This window comes from Diadema antillarum, unplaced genomic scaffold (genome assembly GCF_040938485.1).
Source record: "Diadema antillarum isolate AM-2024a unplaced genomic scaffold, OU_Dant_1.0 scf00000015, whole genome shotgun sequence".
Lineage (NCBI taxonomy): Eukaryota > Metazoa > Echinodermata > Echinoidea > Diadematoida > Diadematidae > Diadema > Diadema antillarum.
Genome location: NW_027270904.1, coordinates 3,192,048 through 3,215,183, shown reverse-complemented (window position 1 = coordinate 3,215,183; position 23,136 = coordinate 3,192,048). Strand labels below are relative to the sequence as shown.

General features: G+C 38.4%; 2 protein-coding genes across 2 annotated transcripts; both read right to left on the bottom strand.

Moving 5' to 3' along the window:
- Positions 1 to 762: 762 nt before the first annotated feature.
- LOC139724522 (nose resistant to fluoxetine protein 6-like) lies at positions 763 to 16,616 on the bottom strand. Its single transcript, XM_071635658.1, has 11 exons — positions 16,412 to 16,616; positions 15,678 to 15,860; positions 14,847 to 14,940; positions 14,108 to 14,200; positions 13,214 to 13,373; positions 7,346 to 7,425; positions 6,355 to 6,456; positions 5,450 to 5,600; positions 4,080 to 4,266; positions 2,503 to 2,645; positions 763 to 1,431 (listed from the first exon to the last, which is right to left on the bottom strand). Exons 1-11 carry the CDS (start codon positions 16,614 to 16,616, stop codon positions 1,303 to 1,305), a joined length of 1,527 nt encoding a protein of 508 aa, XP_071491759.1. The 3' UTR covers positions 763 to 1,302.
- A 774-nt stretch (positions 16,617 to 17,390) lies between these two features.
- Positions 17,391 to 22,480, bottom strand: LOC139724513 (uncharacterized). Its single transcript, XM_071635649.1, has 5 exons — positions 22,288 to 22,480; positions 20,905 to 21,144; positions 20,093 to 20,244; positions 18,647 to 18,728; positions 17,391 to 17,497 (listed from the first exon to the last, which is right to left on the bottom strand). The coding sequence occupies exons 2-5, from the start codon at positions 21,119 to 21,121 to the stop codon at positions 17,391 to 17,393; spliced, it is 558 nt and encodes a 185-aa protein (XP_071491750.1). The 5' UTR covers positions 21,122 to 21,144; positions 22,288 to 22,480.
- Between the last annotated feature and the right edge of the window lie 656 nt (positions 22,481 to 23,136).

Sequence of the window (23,136 nt, the reverse complement as noted above, 5' to 3'; positions counted from 1 at the left end):
AAGAAAATCTGAAAACAATTAAATACATTAGAAATGAAAATCACCAACTATTACTTTCTTAAAGGAATTGATAAGTAAGTTGAAAAAGACATTTGTACCAAAAATTACTATTAATGAAGCTTTATTAAGTGAAAAATAACTAAAGTTAGTATATACAATTTCTTGCGTAAATGAAATAAAACAAAAGGACTTTTGTAAATTCAGCAATACAGCTTTGTAGATTACTTCATTCTCAAGCCTCATGAAAAAATTTTGAGGCAATCGCGTGATCAACGACCAAGATCCGGGGGAGGGGGTGGGCATTATGCCCCCCAGTTATAACAAAGCTGACAATACCTCAGGAGTATTAGGGTTAACATTTTGCAAATTGATATTTTCATGAGTGGGCAGTACAGATGAAGGATGTATCAAAGAAAAAGATAATGTCAGCATTTTATGGCATGCAGCTATTTGGAATACGGCCTCTCATTGTATGGGCAAACCCTGATAAAGTGAGCTTGAGGGTACAGCACTGCAAAAATTGCTTCTTTTTAAAGAAATCTTGACGACATGGACAAAGTAAATAACTAGAACAACAATAGGGCCCTGTTTTATCAAAAGATATGATCTATTATAAATTTCCTTACCACACAGGCTGCCAGACTTATGATAGAAATCAACTCAATTATAACTCTTCAAAATAGGGCCATGGTTTATCAGACAATTATCTCCTAATGGAATGTCATATCCATGCTCATCATAACAGGGTTTGTGTGTACATGTATTGGAGACTTATATTACAGTCTCCTTTCCAATAAATGACTGCAGCAAATGTTTACTGCATTCCGGTGCAGCATATCAGTAATCTTCAATTATTGGTAACTATTGGTTTATTTATCAAAAATGTTTTAAAGACCACATAATTATTTCAGACATAATTGGCATAACAAAGCTGTCAACACACATTTTCCGAACAAACTCTGTCGTATCAATTCTATGAATGAGGCCTAATATAAATTCTAGTACATAATACACAATGCTGGATATGTGAAAATTATCATTTCCACGACTTCTCTACAAACTTGCTACGGCAGCAAAATAAGATATAGAAGAGGTACATGTACATTGTAAAGAAAATGAGATGGCAGGAAAATTGCAAAAACATGTCAATTATCACTTGAGAATGATTGAATGGGTATCCAGCAATGATTATAAACATGAAGAGCTGTGAAAGGCAATGATTAGTTCCTTGGTTTCTCTCTGGCAATTCTGTTGTCCAATATGTCATTCATCCATTCATTCCATAGACAAACTACAATGGCTTTAGTTTGCTTTCTTCTGGCCAGAGGGAATAATCATCTTTTCCAGGTTTGCCATCGGGAACTCGATGAATAGCCCCATCAGGACTGCTCCACAGTACGCCAGAACAAATATTCCTGTAAATTCAAAGGCCTGTTGGGGGGGGGGGGGGGGGTGAGATAAAGTCACAGTAAGATAATCACTAAACATTTTGAGAGAAAAATGTAGCACAGTATTGAGTAAGCAGGATGTGTTTTGCTTTGTTTTGTTTTGTTTTGGGTTTTTTTTCGGTGACAACATTTGCTCCAGCAACAATTACTCCAGTCTTATTTTCTCCAAGTACTCAGGGTTAGGGTTGTGCTAGGGTTTTAGGTTTAGTTTGATGTGAGGATTAGATTAGGGTGAGGGTTATGTTTGTGGGTAGAATTTTTGTCTGGCTTTAGCATGCAGATATTTCATGGGAGCGAATGTCACAGAAGCAAATGTCATGAAACATTTTTTTTTCCCTCAAGGAATAGGGAACTGAGACATTAACAGCAGCATAAGCAATATTGAAATTCATGGAACATATCTGCCCAATTAATCAGGAACTACATATAAGAAGGAACCCTGCCCAAGTTCACCATAAATTCTAGGAAACAAATCTTGTACCAGGTACATTTTTATTTTCACCACACAATCAAGGAGCCAAACCTGCTTTAGTCAGGAAATATTTTGGCTGAAATGCTGCTTCTGCTCCTCACTATTGATACTGTCTCAGAATGATTTGTAAATCAAGAGCTGTGTTGCATCAATGCAACCAACCGTAAGTCAGGTGTCCATCAATCAGAATTGAGTATTCATTGACTTATGTCTGTTTTCTGACTTATCTGTGCTTTCAGCTTTTATGCTACATGGCTCAGAATTAAGTACCAGGGACTCCCATTATAATGACAGTCCTTGGGACCAGCAGTTTTCTTTCGTTATATCAAAATTTTGTTCTATCAAAAAAAAAATTATAATAAATAAATAAATAAAGTGTATGAAGATATCTAGATCATGATTTTTGGCCCTGAATTTTACTTTGTTGTATCCGAAATTTCGTCGTAACTGTGTTCATTATAACAGGAGTGCAGTGTACACATATATCACATTCAAATGATAACTTGACCACGACACACAAACACACACTGGAGGCACAGATATCTGTGGCTCGCTTCCAACAGCAGCCTACAGTCTTCTTACCAGTGTGTACATGGAGAGGTAGTAGGTGTTACGGTAATTGGACTGGAAGGTTGATATGATGATGGGATGGAGGAGGTACGCTCCGTAGGTGACCCGACTCATTGGTATCCACAGCTCCCAGGACAGGAAATCATTCACCCATCCTGTGAAAGGTTGCAAGTTTGCAACGAATGTATGAAAGCCTCTTGGTGTAACAGTTCAAGATAAGCATTTGTAACGTGCCATCAATCAATTAGGGTCATCTCACGAGACCGACGCCCATGAGTCATACAGCCAACAAGTTCGGCATTGAAAACAGGCCCATGAGTCATACGGCCCACGAGTTTCGACACTAGGCAAGGAAAGCCCACGAGTTTGACACTAGGTAAAAACAGCCCATGAGTTTGAGAGATACAGCTGGGGGCTTAATGTGTCGGCTTCGAGGACCTTGTTTGCTTAGTGTCGAACTCGTGAGCTGTATGACTTGTGAGCTGTATAACTCATGGGCTGTATGACTTATGGGCTTTATGACTCATGGGCTGTATGACTTGAAGGTATCTGTCTCGTGACGTGCACCCAATCAATCTAGAAACTCATTCTGAGGCACAGAAGGACATAATGAATTATGCCATGAATAAAACAACATAATATGATTATAAGACTTCAGATTCTTTGTAAATGTTTCTTTGAACCTGCCAACTGGATCCTCAGTAAATGAGCATTCCAAAAAGATGAGGCTGCAGAAATAAAAGCCTTAGGCTCTAAGAGTTGAGATAATTCTTTGGACTGTTAAGTGTTTACTAGTGCTAGAGCAGGTATTTCTGCTAGGAACATATTCTGAGACAAGATTTTGCAAGTCTCAAGGAGCCAAAAATTGTAGGCCTCCTGCTTTTTTATGTGTGGAACAGAATTTTAAATTCTATTCTTGTAGACTTTGGTAGCCAGTAAAGACTTTCAAGAACTGGGGTAATGTCGGAAAAGCACACTTTAGATTGTCCTGAGAATTTCAAGCAGTTCATATAAAATATATCTGGTGGGTGGTTTTATGTTACACTATGCATTCTTTCTTGGATGTGTCATCTTATCAAGGACCTACATGATCTTGACATTTCAGTCAGCATATAGGTTTCACCATTGTTTTCACCATTCCATTTTCAGGATCACACAATCATGACATAGCTTTCAGAGTAGATTAAACAAAGTGACAAAAACAATGCTGAAGTGCTACATAAAAGAAGTTTAGTTTTCTACCTAAAGGGTCACCTGCGTGAACAAGTGCAGCAAAATGAATTTTTAAAGCTTTTTAATGTTGAAATATTTAGACTGTAAGTGAGATTAACTTTATAGCCATGTCCTCATGTGAATTTAACAATATTATATCGTAAGAAAACAGTTTCATGATAGGGTAAACAATGACCTTTAATCCTTGCTTGTCCATATGCCCAACAATCTATGCTGTACATGTAACATATCATACATTACATAAAAAGATGGAGATAATAATAACAATGATCATGCAAACTGCAAACCCTGTTTTGAGAGACTGGGAAATGAAACATTCTTGAACAGTAGGTACGAGGGGATGGGAGGATACGCACCTGCATAGCCAAACCTGCAGGCAAAGACCACCCAGCAGAGGCAGGCTGACCAGCCCAGCCTACACAGGGCCATGTAGGCAGCACTGCCTGACACTGTGGCTGGGTGGTTGTGGAAGTACCCGTACAGCCCGTACACCAGCGCCAGACCCGTTGCCATGGCAGCCATCCAGCCTATCAACACCAGTATCTGGGAAAGAGGTGCATAGACTATTCAAATGTGAACACTATCAGACTAAATTTGAATCTTTTCAAACTACTGTAAAACGAGGAATTTTCGCGTGCACTTTAATTTCGCAAATTTCGCGAACGCCAAGATTCGCGAAATTAAAATGCACGCGAAAGTCCTTGTTTACACTATATGCATTGAACGCCAGTGGCACTTCGCGAAAATTTCATGCCACGAAAAAGGCTGTCGGCTCCAATTCGCGAAAAATTCATGCTGCGAATATATCATGTTTTACAGTATTCCATCCACCGATTTACGTGTATCACATTAGGCCATGAATCCAACACCTTCTGCTCGAGATAAATTTGCTGTAGTGGGTGCATACTATCCAAGGAGATTCAAACAGAATCTAACATATTTACAAACTATTCCATCCAATATGATGCAGCAACTGTCCTTTTGCTGACCAACAAAAAGATAGTCCTGCTCACAGAAAACCACTCATTTTACCCTCTACGCTATCATCCTACTTGTAAATAGATAAAATTTACATTATGTATCTACTTCCAGAAGAGAAAAAAACATTACATTGTAATCTGTCTACCTTACATATCACATTCCTGACTTCTTCTGATTTTATCACAATTTGTTTTGCTTCTAAAAGGTAATATACATAGGAATGAATTCTAAACATGTATGTGGATTGTGTGCATGAAAAAATATTAGCAGAACACATCAGTGAAGTTTAGGAAAATCAGATAATCTAATCAACGTTATGAATTTTTACAGTTTCAGTACAGGCATTGCTGGATAAGAGGACCACAGCAATTTGTGATGTCACAGTTGGACAACAATATTAAGAAAATATCAACAGAGTTGAATATATTTTTATTTTTCTAGCACAATAAAACAGCACTTGCCTTGTCTCTTTCAGAAGGCAGGGGTAAAATAGTCTGATTTTCCTCAAACTTCACTGCTGTATCCTACTAATATTTCTGCATAAACTCAATTCACATATATCATTTGGGTTTCATTCGCCTGTAACAAACCAGTGCTCAATTCACAACCAGTGCTCAATTCCTGACAGTGTATATAACAATCAATTTGTCCAAAACAATGCTTTTGCTCTGGTTTCTCAGCAATGACCATCTTAAAAGTTGTGTCGATGTGAAGCTCAATAAACTGCTGCCTGCTGTATACATACGGGGTGAATCTTCAGATCTCGGTTTCTGTACTTCTCCAGGAAGTATCCCATTGCCATGCCAACCAGATAGGGGGCGATGCGGCAGTACGGCTTGCTGTAGATCGTCGTCTGAAATGGATGCTGCATGTTGAAATTCGGATTCAGTATATCCCTGTGGAGAACGGCAAGACCACGCCACAAATGCTTTGCAGTAATGAGTTGGTTTCTTTTGTACAAACAAAACAAATGTATTAGCTACATAACCTCTAAGTCTGTCTATATCCAGATGATTTTGTTGTTGTTGTGGTCCCATCAATTGTGAATCATTGTACATTATAAATCATATTCCAGACTATCACTGGTCACTCGCAGAGTGCATAAGTGGAAAACTCTTCACACAGAATTTGCACCGCAGAGATAATTTACTCCAAATACATGTGATGCAAAATGATGAAGGAAGTATGTCATTTGATGCAACCAAGTAGAATTAAGACTATTAATGTTTTCCAAAATTTCTATCCTAATCCCATTGCTATGACAAACTAGCTGTATGGTTTCATGACTATTTGGAGGTAACACCATTTTTTATGCCATATAGAAAAGGAAAGCCAAGCATGGAGTAATTTTTCCTGATCATGCATATAAGGAAAAACAAAACAAAACATCCTTCCATAATGGAGATGATCTACATGTACATATAAATCTAAAATCCAACACTTGATTGTATCCATCATTTCACAAATTTTCCATCAATCACATGTGGTAAATGCTTGGCCTGTTTATCACACACTACTAGGTCCTTCTTCTAAAGCTTAGACGCACAACAGTAGCTAATAATATAAACATAAAAGTAACGGAAACTACACTGTCATTTCCTATTGTAAAGCATTTTAAAAGAGATAAGACAACTGTTTGGGATGTCTCACATCAGGACGGCTTCATAGCGGTAGACTGCCATGATGATACCTGTTACGATGACACTGACTGCAGAGAGGGCCGCCAGACAGAGGAATCCAAGAACTGGCTTCCTGATGGTCAAAGGATAATGTACATATAGCAAAGAGAATAAATTGATATCAGTGAATAGAGTAGCATAATTGAGCTGGATAAATGGTGGTGGTTGTGGTTGCGGTGGTGATTGTGATGGTGTGGCAGCATTGGTGGTAGTAGTGGTGATGGTGTGGTGGCAAAAGTAGTGATGGTGGTGGTGGTGATTGTGGTGGTGCTGGTGAGGTCATGGCTTTGAGATGGTGGTGATGGTAGTAATAGTGGTGATGGTAGTGATTGTGGTGATGGTGGTAGTAGTGGCCATTGTGGTGGTGGTAAGGTGGTATTGGTGATGGTGGTGGTGGTAGTAGTGGCCATTGTGGTGGTGGTAGAAATAGTGGTGGTGGTGGTGGTGAGGTGGTGGTAGAAATGGTGGAAATGGTGGAGGTGGTGTTGGTAATGGTGGTGGTGGTGGTGAGGTCGTGGCTGTGAGGTGGTGGTGGTGGTGACGGTGGTGAGAGAAATTTATAGTGGAGGGTGTTGGTAATGGGGAGGGTGTTGGTAATGGTGGTGGTGGTGATAGTGGTGATAGTGGTCATGGTGGTAGTACCGGTAATGATGGTGGTGGTGGTGGTGGTGGTTGGGGGCTTTTGATCATTCCCATCTTTGCAAAGTAGGTGTTCCTCAATGATGTAGGCCTACAGTTTCCAAGATTGTACTTTTATCAGTTTCATTTTGTTGGTTTGTTGGTTTGTTTTTATTTTTTGTTCTTGAAGGAATGACATTGTAAAAGAAAAACATCAACTTCATTACTTTCAGCCCATACCTTACTATCCCTACCAACCCTCTCCTAGCAAAAAGATTTGCCCAAAGTTATTGCTTGCCAAGCAACCAAATGAATCTTTAAAAAGATTAAGGAGAAAACCTCACCGATAGAGGAGAATCAGGAGAAAGGGGCTGATGATGAAGAACTGCATATCATTGGCCAGATACCACACCCATCCTATACACTGGACAGTGAGATATTAAAACATTTCATTACTTACACTCAGTCTTGTTCAAAAGCATCTGTGTAGTATACAAATGATAAAGATTATGGATGCAGTCCAAGAGCTTGCAGGACCAGAGGTTTGATACAGATACAATACTCATGGAATGTTGGTAAGTCAGGGAAGAGCTCTAAGGAATGTACAGTAAGATCTCAGGTTGTCTTTGGAATCTTAACAGAAGAAAATGTGGGTATAAACTTAATAGATATATCATGAAAGAGCTAGAGTGTACTCCTGTTATAACGAACACGGTTATAACAAAATTCCTGTTACAACAAAATAAACATTCAGGCCACAGCATAATTGGCTCTATGTTTTTTTAATGTTTACTTGTTCAGTTAAAAACAAAATTTTGATACAAAAAAAGAAAAGTGCGAATCCTGAAGACTTCCTTATAACGAGAGTCCGCTGTATACAAATGTGAATATCTTCATTCAGTCATTACATGTTTTATATTTTCATTCATTATCTATCAAAGCCATAGTGGTTGGAAGGATCAATAATGTATACCTTGCTCAGGAATCTTCTTATAAGAAAAGCCATTCAGATCTCTGTAAATTTTTAACCTAAATCGTAATGCAGTTTAGCGTAATGCAGTAAAATAGCTAGTACTACTACTACTACTACTACTACTACTACTACTACTACTACTACTAATCATAATAACAATAATGCTGATAATAAGAATAATACAGGGAAAAGTGAATATTAGTGACAAAGAAAAATCATTACACACACATGTTATGTGAAAATGAAAGAAACAATAATGATGAAAAAAAAATATATATACACACATAATGTGCAATTTTTCCGGAAAGCAGTTATGAACAAATGAGTCTTGAGGGCAACTTTAAAGGAGTCAACATTTGAAATGTAATGGATAGCTAAGGAATGACTCAATCTTCCGCTAAGAAGAGTATCAAAAAAGTAACAAAAACAAAAATCACTTTAAAAGTGTCAAAAAAGGTGTCAAGAACATTGACAACTATTAACATGAAAGTTTTGATGATTGTTTTTCCCATGAATACATAATATATAGTAATTCATATCATTTTGGTAAATATATGGCATGACACAATTTGGAATTAATAATAATAATAAGTAGAAAAGCACTCTGAGAGCGCAGACCTCCGCCAAGCAGCTACCTTCCATCGATGATCTTGCTCTTCCCAAAGAGATTTTTCTCCTCTCTACTATTGGGGAAAAGCTCTTCCATAGAGATCAGTGATTTCCACCCATGCCCGATTTCCCAATATCTGTAGAACCCTTTGTTACGTCATAAACCTTCAGCTGCGCGGCGCACCTCGCCCTAGCAGAAAGTGGAGCGTGCACTTTAGTGCACATATGAAAACCTAAAAAATGGGCAGCTTGAACTCCCAAGTTCATTGACCCTACCTGCCAAAATATCAAAAATTCCGTCATAAATTCCCCCAAAATTCTCTGATCACAACCAAAATTTAATCATCTGTTTGTATCATTCTAGACCTTCCCTGCAAGTTTCGTCCCAATCTGTTAACTATACTTTTTGAGTTATTTTGCACAGGGACAAACTAACTAACAAACAAACAAACCAACGGTAACGAAAACATAACCTCCTCCCTTGGCGGAGGTAATAATTTTGAAGATATCCTCTACAGTTCAAATACCACCCCCCCCCCCCCCAAAAAAAAAAAAAAAGATACGTCAAGTACTTATATCATGATGCACAGAATCTAAAGGTCATTCATTGTCTTCTTCTTCATAGAACAGGAATATTGCACAAGTCTAGAAAGCAGGTTCATTTGTGTTATCTAAGGTAGATGTTGACTTTGGAGTATAACAAGAACTTTCTGGGACAGCTTCCTGTGATCAATGGTCTCTCACTTTTCAAACCTGCATTGGGTAGTGAATACAGGGCCACATTTCATAATCAATGTTAGGATGGCATCTCTTGCTGGAATGGTAACTTCCCATAGCAACAGCCAATCAGGAAGCTGGATTCCTGTCATTGCCATGACAATTGCTGTTCCAGCAAGAGTTGTATTATATCAACCTTTTATGAAATGGGGCCCAGTCTGTTTCTAAACAAGAACTGCATCCATGCGTATCTCAGCACCATGATATGCAGATGGGAATGTGGAACAGTGCATGATATGACTTCACACACGAATAAGAATGCCTGTCAAATCATGCAGTTGTATCCAAGTAAACAAAAGGGAAGCAGGGGACAGCAAGAAAAGAGAATGATATAGTGGCTAAAAGATAAGGAAATATGCTGACATAAAATCAAAATAGAATTCACAGCTGAAGAACAGTCTGTGCAGTACCAACAAATTATCAAGAGTGCATCAATGATGAACCACTGTGAAAACCTAAACCATCTCACATCACTGGTTTTAAGTGCACTGATGAGAAATAAAACTCACAGGGTTGGAACACGTTAATAAAAACAATGCCGATGAAATATATGATATACACAGGAATCATATCTCGGTGGGAGATGAGCTGATTGTCAGATGATAAGGCGAGTATGGGAAACACACATGAATGACAGTTATCAAAACACTATTAAAACAAAGTTAAAACACACATAAATAAAAAAGGCAGTGATCATGAAGTAAGCAACACTGGCAAATTTCCAACTTGGCATGATTATTTTCAGATCACAAAAGAGTTATCTCAGTAAAGTGGTTTGGTGTTACATGGAAGGAGTAAGCTTCTTTGGAAATTATTTTGTCCTGAATGTGCTTTTGTGGCTATCATGTTGGTGTAGTGTATTTGGTATCTGTCCTGTGGATGTGCGCTGGCTTACTGCATTCATGCATGCACAATTATTTTCAGTGTGCAGTCCAACCCTGCTAAATGAATAAGCCAGTTCGGAGATAGCTCATGTGCACATGGGTACAAATGCAGAGACTCCAACCCCAGGCACCTTCTGATCTGGAGATTCTCCCGCCCGAAACCCCTAGCAAACGGGAGACTCCAAGTTGATGTGTGCGAAGCGCGAAGTTCCTAGGGTTCTAGATGTTCTTTGGTGCTATCTAAGGCTTATTCTTTCAACATCTGATAGCAATAAGTAAGAAATCCTTTCCACCGGGAGACACAGAGCCAGGGCGGGAGAAATCAAATCTCAAACGGGAGAACGGGAGATTTTGCAAAAATGGGCTTTCGGCGGGAGATCTCCCGTCGAAAACGGGAGAGTTGGAGTCTCTGCAAATGACCTTTCATTTTTCTCAGTTGGTTAGGCACCTCACTTTATTCAAAGCAACATAATGCAGCAGCTTGCCCAACATAGCAATTTATGGAACTCATATTCTAACAAAGAATGAACCTGTGTAGCTGAAGTGACCAGAATGGTTTGTCAATCAACACTTTGGGAAGCATCTACTTCATTGTGCTGTTTTGAATACATTAACAAACTTTTTGGTTAACATTGCCAAATACCAGGCTTGCTGTCAGGTGGATGTACTGGCAGGCACCATTTATAAGGATTCCATGAATAATCATAGCATTACAGATGCTTATCTCAGTGAAATTAAAAACCAACCTGTCTCTCGGTACAAATGACCTTTTTCTGCTCATGCTCAAACTGGAACCCCGAACTGGCTTATTCAGATGGCATTATTATGCTCAGGTAATCTTTGGATTAAGATTACAGTAGGGATGTTTAGTGTGATGTTGGGTGCTTGGTCGCAAACTATCTAACATCCAGTGCAGTGGCAATAGTAAGAGGTGAAGCACTATCTCTTAAGTACTACAGGGACAGTGTAAAGATGAATTAAACATGACAAGTTATTAGAACCCAAGCTCGATGGACTAAGTCTGATTGACATACAGTGTAGTATGTTTTACTAAATTGTTACCATAGCATAAAAAGATTACAAACACACAACAGTGCTATCTCGACATATGATAGCTTAAATGTTAGAGTACCATGATCATTGGGTTGATTTGTTCAGTATTCCCATACATACATCACTTGAAGACTGAAGAGAGATGCATGAATATGACATTCATGAGCATACAATATTAACAAGAAGATGAATATTAATTTCGGACAGAAGACAGACAAATAGATTTTCTTTGAGATAAAGTTTCATCAGAACTCTCACTAGGTCTTCCAGACTAACCATAAAATCCATCAGTGCACAAACCTCACATGTTTAATTTTGATTAAAGATTTAGGAAAGCCCAAAATGGAAGAACCTGTAAAGATATATATTGTAAAAGAGAGGCAAAAGTCACCACATACAATATTTTTTAGAGAAAGCAGTCAATCGAGTGTACAAAAGACATAGATGTGAATGAATTGGAAAAGGTGTAACATAGTAAGTGTAGTTCAAGGATTTATTAAACACCCTCAAGACCAATAATCAACTCTTACTCTGTTTCATTCCATAATTGGGACATTGCTTGGCTTGTGTTCTTCATGCAAATCCGCACCGAGGTCCTGCAACTTACTGTCAATAAATAAGGATCATGTAATCCTTCTAATAATAATTCAACCACCCAGGTCCTTATGAGGGACTGTGCAGCATTGCTACGATATGGTAAACTGTCTAGATCTATAAACCTGTTGGGTCAAATCATCAGACTATTAGCAAATGCCACTACAGCAGCCAGGGAACATGCTGACAGACCTCTAATGCCATTCTGATCAGAGGTGATGAAGCATGCACATTTGATGGGACTACACTAAAGCACTGATGGTTTGTGAAATGTGAACTATTCATGGAGGTAGAGCATCTATTAAAAGTGAATATCATGAGAGACGGATGAGCTTTTGCTGCTAATAATGAGAAAAGCTAAGACAATACAATGCTGGTGACAACTGCTTTGGAATCACAAACAACTAAATACAGATTTGCAGCAAAGAAAATGTAATATGAGTCGACTATCATCAGAATACATATGGAATGACACAAAATACATCTTAAAAGAAAGAAAACAGAAATGTAAATCTTGTCATGCTGAAAAACATTTAATGATGCACTTAAAATATTCGAAATGTGACAAAATTGTTCTCTGCCAACAATTTGTCCAACTTGTTTGCACATTCATAAATACCTGAACTACTGTAAAAGTGGATATTTTTCGCGCTTGGCCGTCTCAGATGACTTTTGCGTGTTTTTAATTCCGCGGAATCAAGACATCTAGTACTGGAACATGTGGCATGCAAAAATATTTGCGTGCTTTTATTTTCTCGCTCACTTCTCGTTGCATGAAATGTGCGAAACTTTCAACATCACAAAAATTTCCACTTTTACAGTAGGCCTATTGGATGGAAAAAGATTGGCTTCATCTGAGCACACCAGAAATGTGAACTTGAGCAGTGCACTGCCTGTTAAAGTATTTAACCCTTTCTGTGCCAGGGAATTTGGACAGTATATCAGACCTCCCAACCTTTCTAACTGAAAAATAGGGAAGATTTGGCTCAAAAGTAGGAAAGAAAGAGCAGTTCCCATAAGAGTGTGTAGTAAAATCATCCAGGAAATAGGAAACTCTTGTTGAAACAATTCGAGAGCTGGGAATGGTCGAAATTCATATTCTTTCCTCTAAATTCAGTAAGGTTGGGAGGTCTGGTATATATGCAATGCTATGGGGGTTTTCTGTGCCAATCTGTATTAAGCACACAAAGGTATTAAATTCACTCAGTCTCCTGGGCAATAATGTTCACTTGCAATATCAATAGGATTTTAAGCTTGCGGGCCTGTCATGGTAAAGGTATGAAGCACTTGACTTAAAAGTTGCATGGCTTTATTACACTCACCGCACCCGAGCCTACAAAGTTGTTGATGTAGAGAACGTTGGTCCACCATTCCTTGGGGCAGTAAACATCTTGGACCTGGACCTGCCAGATTGGTCCACTGCCCAGGTGGGGCCGTATGTACATCTGAATCAGCATAGTCATGACCAGTGCTGGGGTCAGTCTGAAACAAGTAAGAGTTGAGGAAGAAATGAGCGACTTTTTGTTAACCTATCCAGTCCAAGAAACCTATCTATGTGTTTTTGTGCTGTACCTTTTTTGGTTTTTAACGATTCATTACAATTGCTTGATAAGGTAAAATTTAAAACAAAAAAAAAATATTTGAACAATTTGTTGTTAGTGGTGTGATTGTTGCTTTCTTTTGCAGCGTAGTCAGAGCCTACTTAACTGTTCAGTCTTTAACTTGCGGCACATATTAGAAAATAAAAGTTTCTGTTTCTCTCTCAACTCGCAATTTTGCTAAGATTTATACCTGGTTTTGTGAATATTTAATTAATTCAAAGAGATCTATTCAATCTTTCTCTGATATAAAAAACAACTGGTGAAATAGTTGTAGAAAAAACACTGAAATTTTGGTTCCAGGAGGATAATAGTTCATATCTCTAAAGTTTAGAAAACTTACACTTGTTGCAACATTGTGTAAAACAATGTGAAAATATCAAGTTGGAAACTAGAATATCTTTATATTCATAAACCCCTGCTGTTTCATCAGCTGATGCAGTTGTTGAATCAAGATTATCACACACACCTGAAATTCCCATCCACTTCGTTTTCACATAGAAGCGGTTTCAATCAGATGATACAAGCAAATCATGTTCAGAACTTAACCACACATAATGCAGCAGTGCATATGATAGTAGCGGCTTCATTCTAATCTGCCCTCTTGCAAATGCTCACCTCCAGTAACGATGAACATAAAACCAAAGCCAGGGAATGTGTCCATTGGTCTTGGCCATTCTCCCTAGCGTTAGGTAAGCCACAAGTAAGCCACTGAGAACAAGAGAGACATACGACAGGACATAGTTTATTAGGCTTAGCATGCATTACACTCTTTGAGTGATGAAAGTGTCCATTAAAAAAAAACACTGACAAGAACATGTCAAAAATAATGCCAAACCTTCTTCTTAAAACTTAATGTAATGCATAACAAGTCTTATATCTTTGAATTTACTTTGGCCCAAAAATGACCATCATCATTCTCTACCTGTTTCTCTCTCTCTCTTCTTAATGTATGAGTAAAATCACTGCAAAGAGTTGTAAGGTATTACCTGAAATATTATGTCACAAAATCATTATCTATTTTATATATCCTTTGCCTTTGATGACAATTTCTTTTCTGGCATAACAATTGAGTAAAGACTACAGAGCAAAAGCTGATCAATAAGAGCTGGTTGTAGGAGAATTGTAGATAATACGGTTATGTCGATTTCACACTGAACATGTTCAATAATAATCCTACTCCTGAAGTAATATATTCATGGTGCAGTCAGTGCATACTTTTGCATGAAGGTTTCTTATCAAAAGAGAGAGATCTTCAAATTTGAAGTATGTTGAATACAGTAGACATACAAGGAAGTTCACACAACAACATTTTGAATACTGTAATGTGAATTGCGATACCTGAGAAATGGATTACCTGAGAAAAAAGAATGAATCCACCGAGAAGAAGGCGTTACCAATCGCCTGGAAGCCAAAGCCAGAAAAGGCATTCAGCATATTTAGGGGGTTACCTGTTTGGAAAGAGATAACACCATTTTCGTATTGAGCAAACAAGCATAGATCTTCTCTACTGGATAATCCTACAAAAATTATAGTAGCGTAGCTATGGCCTGTATGGTACTTGCCATCAGATTGACAACTGAAGTGGAGATCAAATGGTTGCAAAAATCCATGCATATGTGAAGCAGGAAATTATTTAAATGTTCCAGCAAACTTCAGTTTATCTTGCTTGATAAAGAGACAACACTCTTTGTTGTGCTTGCAGCTCTTCTCCTTATTCTTCATGAGGATTTTCCATCCTTTCTTTGACTTGTTTTGGACTATTCAGAAGTGCAATTAGATTGGTTGTTGTTTAATACTGGAATGCTACTAATTCATGACAAAATTGCGCTTTACATAATGATGATTTAGATGATGACCATGCCATGATTTTTATGTGTCACTTATTGAAATTGTCTTTCTTACTCAACCTAGTTCTAGGAAAAAATAAACAAACGAAAAAAAGTGGTATCTGTACAATTTGGTGTCTGGTTGCCTAGTCAATCATTTCTGTAAAACTTATCAAGATATATCACATCTGAACAGATAAATATCTATATATTGTTTCAGTTCCAAGATGACTTGTCCCACAAGTGAAAATCATTGAAATGCTTAAAAAAAATCTCTTTAATGCCATATGACACTGGAAATCTTCAGGGTATTGTCAGACTTGACAAAGAAAGAAATTCAAGCAAGGGGGAACTCTCACCGACAATGGGTGTGCCGAGGACGAAAGATGCGGTGTGACCCAGAATAACCCATGACATACTGATGACCCTGATCCCGTTCAGACAGCTGATACTGCTATCGGAGGTCTTGGCGTTCATAAGCTTAGACAGGTTGAGGTTGACGGCAAAGCTTAGCAGAAACTGATGCCAGGCCTGGGCGCATTCTTCAAGAAGATGAGCACAAATTTCAAAACGAAATGTTACAAGTACTACCAATTTGACAGAGGCCCTCAATGAGCAACAAAAATTTCAATGGAGAGCCATTTGTCTTTCACAACTTTCAAAAGACTTTCATGACAGTTGTATAGAATAAGTGTGATAGAGTTGAAGGATATCATACAGAGCTTGAAGAAATTGCCATTGATCTCATTTAGTGATTATTGTTGCAAAATGTGCACTCAAAAACAATGGTAATGCAAGACATGTGATGTCACAATTACATGTAAGCAACGCTGCACACTGTCAAGTGGTTCCAATTTGTGTAAATATCACAGGAATATATTTTCTCACCCAGGCAATGCTACCTGCCAAGTTTAGTGAAAATGAGACTATTCATCGCCATTACCTCCGCCAAGGGAGCAGGTTATGTTTTTCAAGAATAAGATGAAACAATGAATGGACTAATAAAATGATCACATTACACTGTAGCTCACTTTGGCTCAGGTGAGCTGAACAATTTCTGACTGGATTAGCATAAAATCTCTGCAGTCTTCACCTGTTGGTACTTCCTTCTGTTCCACCTGTTCGGGCACTCCCAGGTCGGCATCGCTACCGGGACTGAATTCTGCGCCGGAGTCTGTCGCCCTCTGGTGCACGTTGGTGCCTGAAGTCCCGGTGCGGTAATTGATGACGACTCTTTGGGACGTGGCCGTGGGTTTGTAATCAACCGACTTCAGTGTCTTATCCAGCAGGGCACCCATTATCATCAATAAACCAATGAGTCCCAACAATAGTCTGCAGGAAACAGTAAATGTAGAGGAGGTCTTTTCATGGTGTCAAAATTTTCTCATAATTGGGACTCTCCCATACTATATACAGCAAATACATATTGGCCTAATATGCACATTTTTGTTCCGTTTCTTTTTTAGAGAATATCAAAATATACGCCACAAATACATCAAACACATATATTCAGACTCATCAGGATTTATGTATCGGAAGACTGTTAACCCATTGAGGACGAGTCTCGAGTATACTCCGGCAGGTGTCTATGGGAAATGCGTGTTGTAGCAAAATCAAACCATCCTCAACGGGTTAAAGGGACTGTACAGTAGTGGTTGAGGTGGGGATTCATGTTTTGAACATTCCTAAGTGAGATAATGAGAAACCTCTTATGAAATATGAAAGAGCATGTGATTTTAAGAAGGATTCAGCGTTCATTTGATAAAAATTGATTTTCAAATGGCTGAGATATCCCCAAAAGTGATAATGATAAAAGGGAACATGCCCCACCTTTATTAGGATATCTTTGTTTCACCTTGTTTTTGGATATCTCAGCCCTTTCAAAACCGATTTTCATCAAATGAACTTTTGATACCCCTTAGAATTGCATGCTCTGTGACATCTCATAGAGTGGTTACTGAATATCTCGAAAAACGTTAAAAGCTAAATCCTCACCCCGACCAGAACTGTACACACCCTTTAAGCAAGTCTGAAGATAGTAAGTTGCCATCCATGCTTTTTCCTTGCATCACTTACACTGTAACAATGAAACCGCCGTCATACGGAGCAGGCGGATCTTCTGCACACACCACATTTGTAGCAGTCACAACAGATATGTCGAAAGGGGCTTGCACTTCAGCTGCAAAGAAAAAAAAAATGAAAAAAACAAAACAAAATGGAGCTTTCCATACAGCATTGAACAGATTCACATCCCAGATACGTATATGAATGAAAGGAACGGACCAGTATTTGCAAGAATGGCTATTGGAATAGATGGTTATCTGACATTTCAATGCTTGATTAGTTCAATGGACTTAAAGTTTTGATTCTGTCGTACATCTGTGTTTTTACTTGTTGATGCATCATTCTGTATACTCTTGTCACCACTTTCAACTTTTCATATTGTATTTGGATGATTTCAATTTTGTTTTGTTCAATTGCTAAACATATTGCTTTTTTTTTTTGGGGGGGGGGTGCACTAGATTATTCATTCACAAATAAAAGTAGTGAACTACATTCAAAGGTATTTTAATTTTTTTTATCTCAAAATGCTCCCAAACATCTATCATTCTGCCATATCACATCAGCAAGACAAGTTTTTTGGTAGACCCTTTTGATGTATTGCAGGGCAAATTTCAAATGGTGGAAGATGAATTTTGAACCCTTCTTAGAACAATGTTTTATCCCTTTAAGACAACTTAACCCAATGAGGACGAGTCCCCAGTATACTCAGGCAGGTGTCTATGGGAAATGTGTGTTACAGCAAAATAAGCCCATCCTCAACGATTTATTGTAACATCAAGGCTTCCGGAGTGGTGGACCAGCAATGACAAATCTCTACCTATCTCAGATGAGTCTCAATGAAAGTCAATTCCTCAAGTATGATGCCACACTAATATATCCTAATAGAGTATCAATCTCTCATGTTTTATGGATCTATCAATGAATAATGCATACTTTTGGAATAAAGGGGATAGAATATATATCACATAAGTTATCTAATACATATAAGGCTTGTGTTGTGTAAATAGGATAGCTCAGTGCCCTAATGAATAGGAGCCCTGCCTGGCAGCGCAGCATGACTGAATAATAGATGCCCAGGCCTGAATGAACATTGGAATGCCAGTGCTATACCACAGTCCTGCAGTTTAAGACAGCATGCTTTATACTTCACTTCACAACCAGCAGCAAGACTACAGAGACACACCTAAAGGTAACTCCAGTCCAGCATAGGATATAACAGCTTGGAAAACAAAGTTTCTGAATCTTTTAAAGATAATTAGCTCACCTAGGAGGGACTCTAGTGATGAGAGTACATCTAAATCGGAGCAAGATTCTGGAATGCACAGACCCCAAGAAAGCACTGGAGCCTATCGCAGAAAAGGATGAATACGACATGTTGTAATTGAATGGTCAACATTAAACAAAAACATACAAAACATATGACCACAAATACATGTATAACTGAGGAAATCAAACTAAAATGGGTACACTAGTATCCTTCTGTCATAACTTCTGTACATACCAAACTTCACTCCCTCCCCCCCCCCCCCCTTCTCTCTATCTCTCTCTCTCGTATTGCAATTACTGTTTATGAGTCAAAGTTGTGGTTTGATATGTATGTGTTTGTATACATGAATGTACTGTCTGTCTGTATGTATACATGCATGTATGTATGTGTCACTTCCACGTATATGCATGCTTGATGTGTATAATACATGTATGATAATGGTATTATGTATGAACATACAAACTTGTATTTCATAATCAAGAAGTTTACTCTTGGTAAAATCAACTCCCTCCTGTACTCATCTGCAGTTTTAGGACCTCTTTTGGTCTGTTGCGGATTTTATCGAGAAAAAAAAAATTCTTGTTGACACAGGGTAGAGCAATCAACCAAGCACACGTATACACACACACACACACACACACGTATACACACACACACACACACACACGTATACACACACACACACACACACACACACACACACAGAGACACACATAAATACCCTACGATTAAGTTGTGTGCTCATATACCAGGGAAGATGGTGTTCATTTGTATAGTACATTTCTGACACCATACAAACAACCACGTGGTGATGCCTCAAGGGAAGGTCACATGATCCTTTCCTCTGAACAATAGCAGGGGTTAAAGTCCGTATTTGGCCATTTCATGCAAGTCACAATGCAGCTCATAAATTGTTAGATGTCTGGTAGTGTGTTTGCTAAACACATGCTGCATAATGGCAAGGAGACAAATATGCCAGCTAGTTGCCATTTTCAAGCCACTGGTATATTCCCCCCCCCCCCCCCCACCTCCAAACCCTACCTCGAATAGATTTCTATGTGGTGATTAGAATATCTCACCCTGTTCCAAAATGTAAATATAGGACTGAATTACAAATTGAAACACTTTATAAATGAACAAGCGTATCTATAACAGATGTAGAATTAATGCCATAAAAACCTTTCAATCTCTTGTTAAAGACTCATGTCATATTCAAGTTCATGCAAATGCTTATTTAGTTGAAAGACATATATTTTTAAATTCCTCCAAGATAAAAACCTAGATCTGAATTTATGAAGAGTTGAAATTGATAATAAAGTTGATTTCTATCATAAGTCTATAGCAGCCAGTGTGTTAAGGAAATTTAAAATCAATAAATATCTTTTGATAAAACAGGGCCCAGGAGCACTAACCCCAAATGTATACAGAACAATTTCTACTCACCACATGTGCTACAGTAGTCACAGATATATTGAGTTTGAGTGTGCTTAGACAGTACCGAAATCCTTCAATGGCAGAGCACTCATCAAAGTGGCCAAGCCAGACGAAGTCTCCCACCACCATCCCAGCTGCAGGCTTACCGATAGAGTCGACAACTGGACAAATGAACATAGAAGACCCTACCTGAACACATTTCTTTTTCGTTGTTGTTGTTTGTTTGTTTTTCTGTGGACAGAATTCTGTAAATTATCAAAATACAACCTACAATCATTTGAAAGAAGAGTTCGGATGTCATCTTCTAGTCACTGGAATGAGTGTGACTTAGAGAAATAATGAGCAATACCACACAACAAATTTTGTAACAAGCTCGCTTTGATAATTAAGCAAGAATCACACTTGGGGAAAAAAGGGTACACATGTATATACTGCACATTGGTTCTTTTTTTTCAAGTGAAATTCTTTAGGGTTTGAGTTTTCTTAAATTTGTCTCCTTCTGTACAAATGAAATTTGTAAGATTGCAACTGCTGATCTACATTTTTAACAAACAAGTCAGAAAAATAGGAAAGCAGCTGGAATTGAACCTGTCATCTACTGCTTTCTACGTACACCTGTATTTGTTCCAAGTTCATCGTGTCACTGTTGGCAACCATAGATAGCCTGGTGGTAGTGTTGCTGCAAATAAAGCAGTAGATGACAGTTTTGATTCCCACTGGTTCCTTCTTTCTGACATATTTGTTAAAAATATATTAATAATTTCTTGCTTTCAGGGAAAATTATTGGATAAAGATAAATAAGTGATATTTAACAGGGTTACCTTTGATGAGATTTTCGGTGCCCATTGTAAACATTTCCCGCAGGTCATTCTGACACTGGGAGGAGACAGCCCCCTTGACGTATGGCCGGAGGGAGAGGTGGTCTCCGGTCATTATATCAATAGCCATCCTAGGGGGCAGCAGAGCAGACGTGCCATGGATGGACAAGCAGAGTATGCAGAGGATGGCAGATGTAGGCATTGCCAATTTGAGGTCCATGTTGCTCAGACTTTGATCAAATTCTGTTGGAATGATAACAGTCGATAAGTCTAGAATTATACTCCATGCAACAGCATGAAGGATCAAAAAAAAAAGAAGAAAAAAGTAAATAACTTAAAATTTTAAACTGCATGTGATACGCACACTTACGCCTAAGCCTATGGCTATATACTAAACAGAGACAACCACTAGTGATTTTTTTTTATAATTATTATTATTTTTATTCTATTTTTTTTTAGAAGGAGCTGATGGGATGTGCATGTAGCATTTGATCAGGCTATTACCCTGAAGGGTAATCTGATCATAGCAACCATGTGTGCAAGCACAAATGTTGGAGGGTGTTGCACAGTTGTATCAATTTTGCCACATACAAATCCAAAAATAATTGGATCAGCCTGACTGATTTACACAGTAGGTGCCACATATTTGTTTGTTTGTTTTTTTTTGAGTTTTTTTGCATACAATTATGCTACCTTAAAATTTGACCGAAAGATTGGTCTGTATCGTGGTCGTCGGGGAATGTTCCGCGGAGACTGCGTCTACGTCTGGCTTCACGGATCCTACGAAGGAGAGCGATAACGTCAAAAATATAAAAGACTCCTCCGGACAGACAAATCTTTCTGTCTACCTTAAATTCGAGTAGCAAATACTGACCCAGCAATTCCAATCAACAAAAAACCATCTTGTTAACTCATATCTCATAGCTTTGTTGGTATAATACTAGTCATTGGCATTTGGAAGTTTTACGCTTCGCTAGTTCGCTTGTTTTTGTTCATTCAAGTATGACGTACGTACCAGTATCGAGTCAACACATCATATATTCTTTTTCAACAAGAACACAATTATACCACACCATTCATGGACCCTACCACAATAAGGTCCATGATAAACACCTAATTTCTGCAATGAGCAGGCAATATGAGCCAAATGTGCACATATTTACACACAAACCACTACAAATCCCACAATGAACAGCTAGGAAATAAGCAAGGCGCACAAATAGTGAAAGGCGTACAATTAGCTTGCCAAACTCAAAGGCAAAGCACCGATACGTGTGTTTAAAGTATGTACTCCAGTAATGTAGTATAGAGTACCGGCCCATATGTATGAATGGGTCAGTCACTGCGCGTCTGCATCGTAGTAGAGGTAAATTTACTACAAATTACCTGGGTATAACTACCTAATCGTCGTGCTGTAACCCCTGACTGAGTTTCCACTATCCACAAGCACTTCTGACTGGTGATGATGGTGGTATCGTATTGAAAACGGGAGTACGAGGGCAAATCACGCTCACTGTGCAACGCCCACAATACATTTGTACGTCATTTCACAGGCCCATACATAGATACAGCGGCGGATCATGAGCTGCGCTGACAGCCAACCGACACTGCCCCGTTCGGTTTAGAGGTCCAAGGGGTGACTGTGTCTCGTAAAAGCTGTGCACATCTGTTTACAACATTGCGCAATCACAGCACGGTCGATCATAATGTATATCACGTGAACGAAACTGCTCGATACAACATCGTACAGTACAGTAATTAAATACTGTTGATTTCGTTTTGATTGTTTGTTGTTGTTTGTTTGTTTGTGTGTGTGTGTGTGTGTGTGTGTGTGTGTGTGTGTGTGTGTGTGTGTGTGTGTGTGTGTGTGTGTGTATAATATACTCAAAATATCGATTTTTCTTTGATTCAGTTTGAGAAGTATGTACACGACCAAGGAGCTATGTACATGCATTAAATGCATATTATATAAACATACATTTACTATTTTATGTGTAAAAATCTAATATTGTCGAATCTCGGTCCTATCGTGGATGGAGACATTAGGTTCAAAACCACTAAATATGTACAATTTAGTGAAATACTTGTCGCCATAGTTTTACCAAAGAAAAAAGAAAGCAACGACCGATTGTCATAAGTTTCGGGTAATAGTTACCGTTAGTACATTGTTAACTAGAACTGCCGAGAATTTGAACATCCAGTTATGATTCTTTCGGAAGTTATGCATTCATAAGG

Excerpts from the sequence above, each read along its gene's own strand:
- LOC139724522 (XM_071635658.1), bottom strand. The coding sequence starts at position 16,616 with ATGGGTGCCCTGCTGGATAAGACACTGAAGTCGGTTGATTACAAACCC. Across the intron at positions 14,941-15,677 it reads CCTCGGCACACCCATTGTCG|GTAACCCCCTAAATATGCTG; the intron begins GTGAGAGTTCCC and ends CTTTCCAAACAG. Across the intron at positions 14,201-14,846 it reads GATTCATTCTTTTTTCTCAG|TGGCTTACTTGTGGCTTACC; the intron begins GTAATCCATTTC and ends TCTTGTTCTCAG.
- LOC139724513 (XM_071635649.1), bottom strand. The coding sequence starts at position 21,121 with ATGGACCTCAAATTGGCAATGCCTACATCTGCCATCCTCTGCATACTC. Across the intron at positions 20,245-20,904 it reads CACCGAAAATCTCATCAAAG|TTGTCGACTCTATCGGTAAG; the intron begins GTAACCCTGTTA and ends TCATTTGTCCAG. Across the intron at positions 18,729-20,092 it reads TGACTACTGTAGCACATGTG|GCTCCAGTGCTTTCTTGGGG; the intron begins GTGAGTAGAAAT and ends TTTCTGCGATAG.